General features: G+C 42.0%; 1 protein-coding gene across 2 annotated transcripts in view; it reads left to right on the forward strand.

Moving 5' to 3' along the window:
- Ift81 (intraflagellar transport 81) overlaps positions 1–15,239 on the forward strand; it is an 83,151-nt gene that overhangs the window by 42,905 nt on the left and 25,007 nt on the right. For both annotated transcript variants that reach the window (XM_057764561.1, XM_057764560.1), the window contains exons 12-14: positions 6,103–6,252; positions 10,231–10,359; positions 11,739–11,828. In XM_057764561.1, coding sequence (XP_057620544.1) covers positions 6,103–6,252; positions 10,231–10,359; positions 11,739–11,828 — 369 coding nt within the window. The remainder of the gene's footprint in view (positions 1–6,102; positions 6,253–10,230; positions 10,360–11,738; positions 11,829–15,239) is intronic.

The raw sequence follows: 15,239 nt of genomic DNA on the forward strand, positions 1-15,239 counted from the left end.
AAAAAGATCCATTTATTTACAATAATCAACATAAAAACATCAGTCCTTTCATTTAGGACCAAGGTGTTCGTGTTTAAACGATAGAATTGCACTATTGATATTTTAACCTATGTTTGATGATAGAGAAATAAATGAGTCATATAACTTTCATTACCACCTCCCTTTCCTCTAAAGTTCATATACTTACTTACCTCTTTGGTTAGTCTGAGACTTGTAGAATTCAGTTACATTTTGAAATGTGTCTACCATTACTTTAATGAGAACACCTTTGAAGCCATTTTTTTTCTAAGTGTTCACAGACACAGAAGGTGGTGATAGCAACAACCTCAGCCCATCCTCCCCTACTTTCCAGCCCAGAAGTGAGAGGATCATCACCCAGCAAAGAGAGGGCTGAGTAGCTCAGAATAATCCAAAGACCTGAGGGAGGAAGGCAGACCCAGGTACACTGTATGCAGGGACTGGAGCTTGGGCCACGGTGCCAGGCAAGAACAGGGTATAGGATTTCAGTTTCCTAGCCAGCCATTTTCATAGAAGAATGCATTAATGATTTCCTTCATGGCCAAGTTGGAGATGAGGTATTCCTGGGTCAGAGTGTCCCAGGACACAAATTCAAAGTGGTCCACACCATCAGTTTCTCCTCAGTGTCCTTTGCCATCATAGATGATGCCATGGGGCGTGCGACAGGCTTCCCGCATCCGTTCAGAGCTAGTCTTGCCACACCACCATTCAGACATACTTCCTTGTTTCCTTCTTGTCCACCCGAGAGAAGACCCATCTGTGTGCCATTTATCTCCTGTATTTGACCTCAGTGTAGGTCTGCTAGGCCTGAATGTGGCTGTCGTTCTTACCTCCCTCATGGTTCCCAGGATACATCAGTTACCTGTCTGGCTCAGCAGCAGTGAGTCTGGTGAGATGGGAGTGCAGCTCACTCTCTTGGGAGTTGTGCTGTTCCTTAGGACTGTTCCGGTGCTGCTGTTGATGCAAAGGGGTTGGGGATGTCATCTGCATGAGCCACTGCTCCTTTTCTGCTTATGGTGGCTACTGAATCTTCAGGTAATACAGGACCCAGTTAGCATAGTACATCATCACTGGTGTGTTGCTGGTAATGCTCCAGCCAAAGCAGGCCATTGCCTCCAGCACCTCCATCCTTTTCCTCCTGGCCCAGTTCCCATAGCCTATAGAAACAATTCATACAGTGAGCAAACACATTAAGGTAATGTTGATGTATGTTCAATGGTTAAAGTTCTAAGAAAGATGGAGTACAGGAGATCATATAGTTCCTAGTTTAAAGAAACTATCCAAATGAAGCATTCTTGCTCTCCCTGTCTGTCCTAGTTCCTCTTCAGTTACTTACACAGATGGATTATGGGAAGCAGAGTGCACCAGGCTTGGGTTCTCACTTGCAGCTGCCAGTTTAAAAGTTTCTGACTATAAATATAAAACAAGATATGTTGGAGCTGGAGAATTGACTGGTTAAGGCCTCTGTTCTTCTAGAGGATGTGGGTTTGATTCCCGGTACCCACTTAGCATCCATAATTCCAGTTCCAGGGGATCAGGTCCCTCTTCTGGCCCACAGGCAGTACACATACATATGTGCAAACAAACTACTCATGCAAATAAAATTTAAAATTTTCTTTTTGTTTGTTAGAGGCAGGGTTTCTCTGTGTAGCATTGGCTGTCCTGGAACTCACTCTGTAGACCAGGCTGGCCTCAAACTCACAGACATCCTCCTGCCTCTGTCTCCCATGTACTGGGATTAAAGGTGTGTGCTACAACCACCTGGTACAAATAAAATTTTAAAAGAATTTTTAGCTCCTCCATTCTATCCATAATATGAAAGTGGTCTCGCTCCCATAAATACTCCCAGCCCCTCAGTTATGACCCGCTGGTCCAAGTCTGTGTATTTTCCCCTGTCCACTCGCCTCCCTTTGGTCTCTGGATCCTCCTGCCATGCCACTTTGCCGCTGAGTCATCCTCCTTGGCCGCGCAGGTGCGGCTGCTGCCCCTCTGCAGCAGGAGGGGGCTAGTTCTGACTGACCCAGCAGAGCCGACAGAGAATGTGCTGGCTTTTCTTGAGTTTTAGAATTTGTGCTGTATCACACTGTTGATTTTCATTTCTAGTATGACAAGTATCGATAGATAACATCTACATAAAATCTTCAGATCTTTAATAATCTTAAAAGGTTTGCTGGGCATGGTGTGCACTTCTGTAATCTCAGCTCTTAGGAGAGCAAAACAAGAGGATGATAAATTCAAGACCAAGCTGGGCCAAATAAAAAAGACTACATAAAGGGTATTTGAGAGTAGATAGTTTGGGAATCTCTGCTACAGATGCACAGTAACACAACAAGCAATGACAAAGGGAAGCAAGGGCAAGCCAAGTTCCGTAAGATCCCTGCAGGAGCTCAAGAAAGGATGAAAGGCCAGGCTTCCTAATAAAGAAGTACAGGGTTAAAAGGATGTTTGCATCACTTTTTAGATCAACTGTGAAAGCATTTAAGAGCAGTTTGGCAGAATATCAGAAACACGTGTTCCTTTTGATAATTTCTGGAAAAATATCCTACAGAAATTATGAAGTGTATATTTAAGGCTAACATGTGATGCAAAGTTGTAATCCTAGCACTGAGAAGACAGGAAGATCTGGGATTGGAGGCCAGCCTATGTCACTTAGCAAGATCTTTGTTTCCAAAGAAATGGTGTTTGAAAAATCAATATATTTGTATTGTTTTATATGATACTTAAAAGCCCAGAAATAACCTAAAGTCCAAGTGGTGATTTCAGTGTACTGAAAACATGAGTGATGTGTTTCTTTCGCCTTGATGAGTCAGAACCAACAGAGTTGTTAGAGGCCTCGATGACCACCTATTGCATCTTTGTGTGGAACTGTGGCTCATGTGACCCTGACTGTATACTTTCCTCTAGGTAGAATGTGTAGTGAATCCCAAATAATAAGCAGTTCTCGTAGAGTATGGTGAGCAATATGTGGGGCTGTTCTCCCAGCAAAGCATTTCTAGCTTTAGCTTTTAAAAATAGTCGTGGAGCACAGCAAGACAGAGGAGGGAAGTTGGCCTAGATGTTACACAGGAGAGCAGATGAGCAGGGCTGATTTCATTTTGGGCGCTTTGCCCAGGACACTTTTAATAGACTGTATAGTTAGTTACTCTAGGGATTCTGAGTCGGTGGTTATATCAGGCTTACACATTTATGCTTTAAAAGGAAAATTAGCAAGTTATTAGACTCTAGGTACTTTGCTATGGCTCATATTTTTTGAGCAGCTTTTGTAACCCAGCCATTGAAAATTTGCAGTGTGGGGGCTAGATTTCTGAGTAGCAAGACTAACTTAATTATAGAGAAATATTTGGAGAGCCAGCCATGGTGGTGCGTGCTTGTAATCCTAGCCAGGGAAGGATCGGTTCAAGGCCAGCCTGGCTATAAGAGACACTGAGACTGTCATCTCCCCGCTTCCCAATATAAAATTAAACCCACTGTGGTGTCACGTGTTTTTGATACAAGAACTCTGGATGCCAAGGCCACGTGTCATGTTCAGGTTCAGGCTAGCCTGGACTACCTAGGGAGACCCTATCTCAAAAACCCTCGACGAAGAGAAGGAAAGGTGTTCTGAACTTCCTTCATCCGCAGCTCATTTTCTGAAACTGTGGGGGGCAAGTTCATGGGGCAATGTAACAGAGTGGGGAGTCACAAAAAAAATTGACAGCAACAAAATGTTTTTGAACATGCAATAGCCCAAATTAATTCAAAATCAAATATGTACATACGAAATGAATTTGCAGTATTCTGGCAGTGCTAACCCATGTTGTGTGCAGGACCTCGCTGCAGCCTTGTTTGGAACACAAACATACACACCGCACTGCACACACCGGCACACCATGACTCACCTTCGACACCATTGGTCTGTTAGAAATTGTAATGGTTTTACTGTCCACACAAAACTTTCTGCTGTTACAGAAACATAGTGGTCTGATTATAGAAAACAAGACTTCATATTTTCCCACCATCATTTCTCAGTGTGTAAGTATCAAATTAGTTTATCTTTGGACTGGATTGTGTTACAGTGTTTGATCTTAAAAATGGCTGTGTGACTTACAGTCTTGAATTTCATTGAAAAATATGGTTAAATTAACTTTAGCCTAGGATTAAGAGAAAATTTTCAACCATTCTGTGATGGCCATAAACATACTGCTGATATTTTGTCCTGTGTGTTTATGTGAAGCAGCATTTTTAACATTAATGAGTATAACATCAAAATGTTGTAGAGAGTGGATCAATGGGTAAGAGCACTCTGTTCTTACAGAGGACATGAGTTTAACTCCCATGGTGGTCACAGCCATCTATAACTCTAGTTCCAGGTGTTCCAATGCCATCTTCTGGCCTTCACCAGCAGCAAGCACACACAGTACACAGACATACATGCAGGCAACACATCCATACACATAAAAATTTTTAAAAATCAAATATTTAAGCGGTGCATGGTGTTATACCACACATCTTTAATTGCAGCACCAAGGAGGCAGCCTAGTCTACAAGGCAAGTTCGATTCCCAGTACCCACTTAGCAGCCATAATTCCAGTTCCAGGGGATCAGGTCCCTCTTCTGGCACACAGGCAGTACACATACATATGTGCAAACAAACTACTCATGCAAACAAAACAAAACAAAAAGAAACACTCTGCTTTTTCTACAGTTGCTAATGAACTGTCTCCTATTAGGTAATACGGGAGCTTGTGTTATATGGAAGCGGTTTACGGCAGACGGAGTCCTTAAGATAAAATATTTCATTATTGTATATTTAATAAAATGCTACTTAGGGGCTGGAGAGATGGCTCAGTGGTTAAGAGCATTGACTATTCTTCTAGAGGACCTGAGTTCAATTCCCAGCAACCACATGGTGGCTCACAACCATCTGTAATGAGATCTGGTGTCCTCTTCTGGCCTGCAGGTGTACATGGAGGCAGAATGTTGTATACATAATAAATAAATAAAATCTTTAAAAAAAAATAAAATAAAATAAAATGCTACTTAGAGCAGAAAATATAGTTAGAAAATAAGAAATGAACTGAGCAGTTGTGGTGCACATCTCTAATCCCAGTAGTCTGGAGGCAGGGGGATCTCTGTGAGTCTGAGACCAGCCTGGTCTCCAGAGAAAGTTCCAGGACAGGCTCCAAAGCCACAGAGAAACCCTGTCTCGAAAAACAAAAACAAACAAAGCAAAAATTAAACAAAAAAAGTTACTTGAAAAGAAAAGTAGAAATGGTATGTCATAGGAGTGTTATAAGTGTTCCTTTTCAGTAGTTTCTCAACTTCTTGAATTTTAGGATGAGTCCCTATCCCATGTCTGAGGTGTTTCCTAAGGAAATAGCCACTGTTCACTCCTCAGGAGACAGTAGTCACTGTTGCCGACCCTGGTTTTCTTTCTTTTTTGTTTTGTTTTTTGTTGTTATTTTGTTTTTGTTTTTTCGAGACAGGGTTTCTCCGTAGCTTTTGGTTCCTGTCCTGGAACTAGCTCTTGTAGACCAGGCTGGTCTCGAACTCACAGAGATCCGCCTGCCTCTGCCTCCCAAGTGCTGGGATTAAAGGATTCAGAATATTTGAGTTAAAAAATGAATATGTTTATATATGCATATAGTTTAATTAAACAGCTTGATGCTGGAGAGATGGCTCACGATTAAGACACTTGTTGCTCTTACAGAGGAACCAGGTTCAGAGCTGGGCATGGTGGCACATGACTGGCTAGCCTGGTCTATATAACAAGTTCTAGGACTGCCAGGGCTACATAGAGAGACCTTGTCTGCATAAACAAAGAAGAGCCAGGTTCAATTCAGAGCACCAGGTGGTGGCTCACAACAACCATCAGTAACTCCAGTTCAGAGGAGTCTGTCACACTCTCCTGACTTCTCTGTCTCCTGCATGCACGGACTACATACACAAGCACATTAAATGCATAAATATTAAGCAATTAGTCTTTACTGGTTTTCTAATAAAACTAGGATACTGTGTATTTGTGATGCATAGACTGTCAAGCAGAGAAGAAAAGCTTTTTAATAAAATGAGTTCATTTATAATACTTGGGTTCTTTTTTTGCAGTTCAAGAGATATGTCAGTAAACTTCGAAGCAAGAGTACAGTTTTCAAAAAGAAGCATCAGATAATAGCTGAATTTAAGGCTGAGTTCGGTCTCTTGCAGAGGACAGAAGAACTTCTTAAGCAACGTCAGGAAACCATTCAACATCAACTGGTAATACAGCTTTATCTTGGCTGCTAAAATATAAATGTCAGGAGGTTTATATCTTGTAACTTTATGCTGAGGTCATTGTTTTTACTGGAAAAATCATACAATTATTAATTTTCTTTGGCTAATTACAGAGATGTCATGTAAGCTGATTCATTTAGTTTTTAATGCAGCAGAAAGCACTGCCTTTTAAAAATATATGTGCTCACTTGGGGGTTATTAATAGAAGTTGGAAGTCCAAGTTGGTTTTTCTTTTGGTTAGCTAGTTAATATGAGTAAAATTATCATTCCAAGTGAGTGACTGTAAAACATTATTTACCATGGCCTACACATGCATTTCCAAGGAGCTTTGGAAAGAAATACCCAGGGAAGGCAGTGTGGAGTTTGCCTGCAGCCTTGTTCCGTATGCTTGTGCTGTAGGTAGGAGTTGAAGCTTTGCTGTGGAGCTTCTCTGAATGCCAGGTCCCTGCAGTTTTGGTGTGACATTTCCCCTCCTTTTCTTCATGGGGAAGCTATTTCATCAGGACACTGCTCTGAACTAGCCGGGCTGGTAGAGGTCAAGGGCATTTGCCACTGACAATATAAACTTTTCAGTTCCGTGATGAAGAACCTAGAACTGAAGATTTACCATGACCCAAACATGGGTCCTAACAACACCAGTTTCAAAATTGGCAGTGATAATTGCATTATTGTTCTGATTATTTCCTAATTTCCACTTGATTCCCTTGGCCTTGACTTAAAATCAAACTTCTGGGGATTTTTCAGGTTCTTCTTCGGCTGTGGACTTCTAATTCTACTGTGGCTATACCAGTTATCAGTGCCTCTCTTCCCTTTTACCTGGACTCCCCTTGCAGCTATGTTAAACTTAGTCACTGTAGCACAAATTCTAATTGGTCTTACTAATAAAAACTTAGAGTCAGATTGTAATGCCCAAATGAGCATGGCATAGCCGCCATTGGCCAGAGCTGCCAGAGACTCAAGTGGCCCATGAACTGGGCACCAACTGTAATTGCTTGCTCGATTTGGGAAATAACCAGGCCAGCTTAAAGATAAACAATTATATTTTTAATTGTTATAAGGGGAAACTCACGCCACAAGAATGGGAAGTCCGAGTTCCGCTGTGTCCCACAGGAATCACCCAGAGAAAGGAAGCACCTGGTCCAGTTTTTCTTCCTGGGTTCCAGGTAGCCACACCTTAACTAGGTTCCACGTCTTAAAGGTGATTGGTTAACAGAACTTCCCCCATCATCAGATATCAGAATAAATGCTAAAACGATCAGAGAGGTAAAGGAGCCAACCACTAGAGAGACCTTTTACTTCTTCTGAATCCTCAGACCAAAGTGGGTGAGATCCTGTCTCCATGAATCCTCAGCCTGAAGCACTGAGCTCCTGCCTGCTCCTGTCTTGTATTCCTCCCTCTGCCCAGCCATATCCCTTCCCTTCCTGTCTCTACTTCCCTAGCTGGGATTAAAGGTGCGTGACTCCCCAATACTGGGATTAAAGGTGTGAGCCACCACTGCCTAGCTCTATTTCTCTTTTAGAATGGATCAATTTCACATATCCCAGGGTGGCCTTGAACTCACAAAGATCCACCTGCCTCTGACTCCTGAGTGCTAGGATTAAAGGTGTGTACCACTACTGTCTGACCTCTATGGCTAACTAGTGGCTATCTCCACATTCTGATCTCCAGGCAAGCTTTATTTGTTATAGCACAAACAAAATATCACCAGTCACCATTCCCCGTGGTCCTTTTTTATTGATATTACATTTGTTTGTTTGTTGTGTGTGTTCGTATGTGTTTTCATTTATCACTGCGCATGTGTAGGTCAGAGGACAACTTCTAGGAGTCTGTTCTCTCCTTCCACCACGTGGGTCTCAGGGATCAAACTTGTCGGGCTTTGCAGCAAGTGTCCTTACCCCTGAGCCATCTCATTGGTCCCATTTTTTTTTTTATTGATTGTGTTTTACTTTTTCTTTTTTGTTTTCATTCCATATTACTGTTTCTCATAGTGATTCACTTTGGATTGTTTTATTGTTTTATGTTTTGCTACCTTTTATTCTTTTAGATTGTTTATTTGTTTTGTTTTGTGGGGTTTTTTTGTTTGTTTGTTTGAGACAAGGTTTCTCTGTAGCCTTGGTGCCTGTCCCGGAACTAGCTCTTGTAGACCAGGCTGGCCTCGAACTTCCAAAGATCCACCTGCTTCTGCCTCCCAAGTGCTGGGATTAAAGGCGTGCGTCTCCACTGCCCAGCCTTTATTTGTATTTTTATATGTATAAATCTTTAGCCTGCATATATGTATGTGTACGGCATGTCCACAGAGGTCAGAAGAGGGCATCAGATCCCCTGGAACTAGAGTTAGAAATGGTTGTGAGCGGCCATGTGGTTGCTGGCAACCAAACCTGGATCCTCTATCAAAGAGCAGCAAGTGCTTTCGACTGCTGAGTCATTTTTCCAGGCCTGTTTTGCTACCTTTCTTTATTTATCTGTAATTTTTATTGGATGTCAGGCTTCACATGTGATATTTTCATACCCCTGACTATATTTTTATTTTTCTTTGAAGTGGGGTCTTCTGTGTAGGCTAGGCTGTCCTAAAACTCACCATGTAGTCCGAGCTGGCCTTGAACTCCTGATCTTCCTGCGTCGGTCTTCTGAGTGTTGAAATTACAGTCTTGTGCCACCATCCCTGGCTTCCAATAGGTTTTAAAACTCTCCATGCCACAGAACACTGTCACTAGATCACAATTACCTTTGATTTTGAATCCTTTTCTTACTCAACCTTTTAGCAGCATTTAGCATAGCTGGTCATTTCTTCTTCCCTGTAATGTTTTTCTACAGGAACTAGGGAGATGGCTCAGCCAGTAAAGCGCTTGCCATGTAAGCATGAGGACCTGAGTTAGCACCCATGTAAAAGTCAAGTGCACCACTGCAAGCCTGTTACCCTGGCTCCAGGGAGACAGAGATAAGACCATTGCTGTGGCTTACTGGCAAGTCAGTCTAGCCAGATCACTGAGCTCCAGGGTCAGTGAAGAACACTGTCTCAAAAAATGAGGTGGAGAACAATTGAGAAAGACACATGGGGTCAACCTCTGGCCTCCACACAAATGCAACCTCACACACATGCGTGCACAACACATTTTTCCACTTGTCTTCCAGGATGTTACACTCTGATGTTTTCTTCCAAACTAACGCTGCTACTCAATTGTTGGGGTCCCACTTTCATACCTCCTCATAGCTTTGCACGGATGTCATACATTTTCTTGAACAACTTTATGGTTTAAGTTTCCAGATCTAGGGGCTGGAGAGATGGCTCAGAGGTTAAGAGCACTGGCTGCTCTTCCTAGAGGACCTGAGTTCAATTCTCAGCAACCACATGGTGGCTCACAACCATCTGTAATGAGATCTGGTGCCCTCTTCTGGCATGGAGGCAGAACAGTGTGTACATAATAAATAATAAATAAATAAATAAATAAATCTTTAAAAAAAGTTTCCAGACCTATTCTCACCTTGAATATATTCTACTTACTTGTCGTTGTATTGCGTATTTATTTCCACTATTGCTTTTTGAGGGAAGAGTCCCTGTCCTTTTCTGTTCACTATTCTATACTGGTGCCCAGAACTGTGCTCAGAAAAACTAGTATATAAGAAATATCAGAGGAGTGAATGAATACAACTTGTCACTTATGAGTGCATGTACTCACCAAATATTTACTGAGTATATCATACGCTTTAGGTTTTATGCTAAGAATTATTTGAGAGTCTGAAATTAAATATACTTCCTATGCTTCTGAAGTATGTATGGCAACTTTGAACATAGGTTTATAGTGTATAAAGACGTGTTCCTAGATGAAGTAATAATTGAAGTGAGTGCAGATTGTCTGTTGGGAGTTTAAACAAATTTATTAATTACAACTTTTCAACAGAAATAGAAAGTATTTCTTATGGGAAAAATATGTCAGCACTCATGGTCTTTTTGTTTCTTACAGCATACTATTGAAGAGAAGAAGGGTGTGTCTGGGTACAGTTACACCCAGGAAGAGCTAGAAAGGGTGTCGGCCCTCAAGAGTGAGGTTGATGAGATGAAAGGCCGAACCCTGGATGACATGTCTGAAATGGTAATGATACCTTCTGTCTTGTTTATTTTGTTAACTTACATGGTTAGAAGGCAGGTTTTTATGTTTAATTTTCAATTAAACATTTAAATATTAATCTCTATTCATTGTTTACTTTATATTCTTTTGCCATATGTTTGCATGACTCTAGGGGTTGACCTAACTGGGGCAGCAAGGGAATGAAGAAATGACAGACACACAGGCACATGTACGGAAAAGCTGGGGTCAGGTGGTCTGAGCGCATGGACAGGGCAGCTGCAGCCCCACACCAAGCGTAGTGTTTATTACATACCACTGCACAAGCAGGCAGGTTGAGTCGGTCTGCATAGGAGCAGTCTCTGTAGGGCTTCAGGCTGTACACAGCTGTGGGGAGAAAGCTGTGGTGGGCGTGGTCTGCCCTCACTGTCAGCTTTCGCACTCAGACCAGAGGAAGGCTGTGCCGCTCCCTTGGGACTCAGGCGCTGGTCCTCAGCTCGTGTCAACAACACACATTCACTCAAACCTCGCTTTCTTCCTGCATTCTTTCATCTGTTTTTTTTTAATCTATTTCTTGAATTGAATTTTAATATGACACTAAAGAAGTGTTTATGGTAAAAGTAAGTACTAGAATTATTTCATCTTTGTGTGTGTCCTGATGTTCCTCCAAGCGCACTGGGACACTCTCAGAAGGCATCGTTCATAACTCTGAAATCTTTCCTTATTTGTTGGTAAATAGTTGCTGCCACAAACCCAAAGACTACCCTGACTGTTAGCCTAGAACTTTCTGGATTTTGCCCAAATCTAGTTCCTAAAAAGGGTTAGTATTTAGTATAGAGGAGGCCTTCAGGACCCCTGTTCTGTCAGGCCATTCAGGTTAAGTATATTGAAAATCCCCATGCATTGTGTGTATTTCCTGTGGCTGAATTGCACGTGTTTTAACAGACTATATCTTACAGTAACTGTATTGTCGCGTCATGCATTCAGTGTTAACAAACATTTCCTTGTCATGGTTTGCAATCATGATAATTGACATTTGAACCAATAAATGGCATTTCACCTTGCTAAGAAGTTGACATCTACTGGCTAAGTGTAGTGATGCATAGCTTTAGTCCCAGCACTTGGGAGGTAGAAGCAAATGGATCTCTGTGGGTTTGAGCCCAGCCTGGTCTACATAGTGAGTTTTAGGACAGCCAGAGCTACATCAACCCCTGAAAAACAAAAACAAACAAAAAAGTCAAGAAAGTATAAATTAGCATTTGATAAATCCCCTTTCTATTGTTTGGCACTGAAGTAATTTACAGGTTTTTTTTTTTTTAATCTTTTTCTAACTGCAATAGTATTTTTATGTATGTAGCATTTTTTTTTTATTTTTGTAGATGTCATTTTTTTTTCTTAAATGACAGGTGAAAAAACTGAATTCCTTGGTATCAGAAAAAAAGTCAGCTCTGGCCCCAGTCATAAAAGAACTCCGACAGTTGCGTCAGAAATGTCAGGTAAGTTTGACTTTGAGATAGTTTTAGCTCTGTCTTGCCCAGATGAACTAGGTGGGCTCTAAGTGTTCCACTTGGGAGAAAATGGAAAGAAAATGATTGTGACTGTGTTGCTATGACATAAGCCAGTGGTTATGTGGCCCACAAAAGCTTTGCTGAGTTTATGCTACCTACTGTGTTACAATTTAATGAGGGTTGGGTGGAGGAGAAGGAATTTAAATGGGAATACAAAAATGCAGCCAGATGAAAATTTTCTTTTAAATCATCTGCATTTATTAGACCCTGTTCTCTGTGCCTGGGCACCACTGAAGCCAGCTGTAGAGGGTAAGCTGACTGTTCTGCAGGCATGCGGGGCAGAGTACAGTAGGAGAAGTACAAGTGCGTTACTTGGAAGCTAACTCTGAGCCCTGACTTAAAGATGAACTGTCAGAAGTAGTGCCCTCCACAGCGGGATCCAGTGGCCTCTACCATTAGCATTAGCAGCTGCTACTTCCTCATTCTCTGTAGTAATTGGAAGTTTGAGTGCGAGCCATCTTGCCTGTGCTTGGGGATGGAACTAGAAAACCAGTTCCACGTGAACACCATCTGTCAGAATCAGCCCCAGAGAAGAAAATCACATAGACTTTGGAATCAGTTAGACATAATTTCCTTTTTATAGAAAATGCCATGCAGTCTGAGACAGGTTTAGTAACGTAATGGCTCCAGATAGACAAATGACAAATGGGATACAAAAGTAGGGGTCTGACTCTAACCTGGAAATTTTCTCTCTCTCTCTCTCTCTCTCTCTCTCTCTCTCTCTCTCTCTCTCTCTCTCTCTCTCTCTCTCTCTCTCTATCTCTCTCTCTCTCTCTCAGACATGGTCTTTCTCTTCTATTATGTGCTATTATGTATCCCTGTATTACGTATCCCTGGTTATTCTGGAACTCTCTATGTAAACCAGGCTGGCCTCAAATTCACAAAGGTCCTCAAGCCTTTGCCTCCCCAGTGCTGGGCTTAAAGGCGTGCGCCATCATGTCTGGGCTAAGTTGTCTTTATTTTAATGTCTTAACACATACTGCTACCATCACAGAGGAGATGAAGTGATATAGTACCAGTCTGTAAAGATATTGAAGCAAGATAAAAGAAAACACATGGTATCATGGAACCGGTCGAGGGACTCTAGGAAAGTTTGAACCAGAGAAGGAAGTTATAGGAGCATTGGGGACTTATGGGTAATGATGATATTTGATATTAATATTTATTAAGTACTAACTATGTACTCACATTTTTCATTTGGGCCTTACAACTACCCAAAGAGACTTCCTTTATGGGAGGGGAGGGAAGGAAGGAGGAAAGGAGAGAGGGAGGGAGTGGGGGAGGGAAGAGAGGGAGGCAGGCACAGAAACTAGGGACTCGTCTAAATCGTGTAGTGGAAACAGAGAGCAAGAGTCTGTATTACAGTATACTAATAATGTAATGTGACCCTCCCCACCAATATTTTTTAGATCTTTCTATATTTCTGCCACCTGTGAACCTTTCTGCCACCATTTCTTTTTCCCACCTCGGCCTCCCTCCTTCTGTGGGAGGCTAGTCATGCCTTGTAGCCTCGGCTTCTACTGCTTTATGGTCCGTATCTCACAGCATGGCCTTTCTACTCCTGTATGCGAAAATGTTCACTATTAACTTCCCCGTTTTCCTTAATTTTATTTGCATGTTTAACATTGCTAGAGGTGGAATCCAGGGCCTTCCACATGCTAGACAGGCATTCTTTGATCTCCTGTTGAGATGCCCTAGCCTTCCAAAAGTTGTTTTGTTTTTTTAAAACTTTTATGATGTTGCCAATGGAATCCAGCATTACATATGTGCTAGGCAAAGCATTGTATCTGTGAGCCACGCCCCCTCTCCTATAAACCATTGTTTAAATTCAAATTTTTGATGTTTGGGAAAGGGTCTGACTATTGCCCATAACTCTTAAGCTAAGAGAATCCCTCAGCTTTTTAAGCCATACCTTTTTATTTTATTTGTTTTAATTTGTTTTAAATCAAGAGCTTACTATGTAATCCTGGCTGGCCTGGAACTCACTCTGTAGAGCAGGCTGACCTTGAACTCAGAGAGATCTGCCTGCCTCAGTCCCCACGTGCTAGAATTAGAAGTGTGTGTCGTCATGCCTGGTGACACTACCTTGTGTTTAAAGATCAAGAGTAATTTAAAATATTGTATCTTTTTTCAGCTGAGGAGTTAGTAAGGTTAAACTTGGCTTTTGTTATGTCAGATCTGGACCACAAATACCGAAGTTACGGCTGCTTGACCCCATCTACTGTGAGAGGTTTTAAAGGATCAGATGATCAGGGTGTTCACTGCAGAGTCACTGGTCTGGCTCGAGGCCTCTGGTTTTTACTACCATATTGATGCTGAACCCTCGCTAGGCTCCCCTGGATATCCTGTTGCTGCCCTGTGTTGAGGAGATCCTGCTGCTTTGGGTCTGCAGGGCCATCTCTGCTGTTGCTGCTGGTCAGAGTTCAGCTCCCTCACCATCTCAGCCCACTCCCTTCCTCTCTTCTGATTTACCTCTGTCCATAGGACCTGAATCTCTCTCTCTCTCTCTCTCTCTCTCTCTCTCTCTCTCTCTCTCTCTCTCTCTCTCTCTCTCTCTCTCTCTCTCTCTCTCTCCCATGAACCACTGTACCATACCTCGGCTCACACCAATGGGGTTCATTTGGCTGGTACTGCAAGGTACCAGGTGGGCCCATTCTGTCCCCCTGGAGCACAGAGTGGACAGTCCCAGGCCTGTGCAAAGTTCTCCTTGTTAAACTCAGGTTGCCCCGGTGGTGTACTGGGCCATGCTTCTTCATCACAAAGAGATCACCATAGTGTCCAACCGCCCAGTGCCTATGGCTCCTGGTTGATGTGTTTGGTTATACCCCATTTTAAAAATGACTTATTTGTTTTCTTGATGCTCAGGTTTTTTTTGGGGGGGGGGCGTTCTTTGTATAGTCTAGATACAAAGCCTCTGTCAGATGTAGAATTGGTAAAAAAAAAAAAACAAACAAACAACAAAAAAAAACTCTTCCCATTCTGGAGGTTGCCTCATTCCTCGAATGATGGTGTGCTTTGCTGTACAGAAGCTTTCAACTTCACGAGGTCCCATTTATTAATCATTGCTCTTAAATGTCTACACTGCAGGGATCCTGCGCAGGAACTCCTCTCCTGTGTCAGTGAATTCAGTGTATTCCCCACTTCCTCTTCTGTCAGATTCAGGATATCAGGTCTTATGATGAGGTCCTTGATCTATCTGGAATTTCATGCAGGGTAGTAAATATGGGTCTATTTTTATTCTTCTATATGTAATTATCATTTTGTGAAGATGCTGTTTTTTCTCCAGTATGTATTTCCTTTTTAATAAAAAAAAATCAGGTTTCTGTAAAATAAAAATAT

The sequence above is a fragment of the Chionomys nivalis genome, chromosome 3 (genome assembly GCF_950005125.1).
Source record: "Chionomys nivalis chromosome 3, mChiNiv1.1, whole genome shotgun sequence".
Taxonomy (NCBI): domain Eukaryota; kingdom Metazoa; phylum Chordata; class Mammalia; order Rodentia; family Cricetidae; genus Chionomys; species Chionomys nivalis.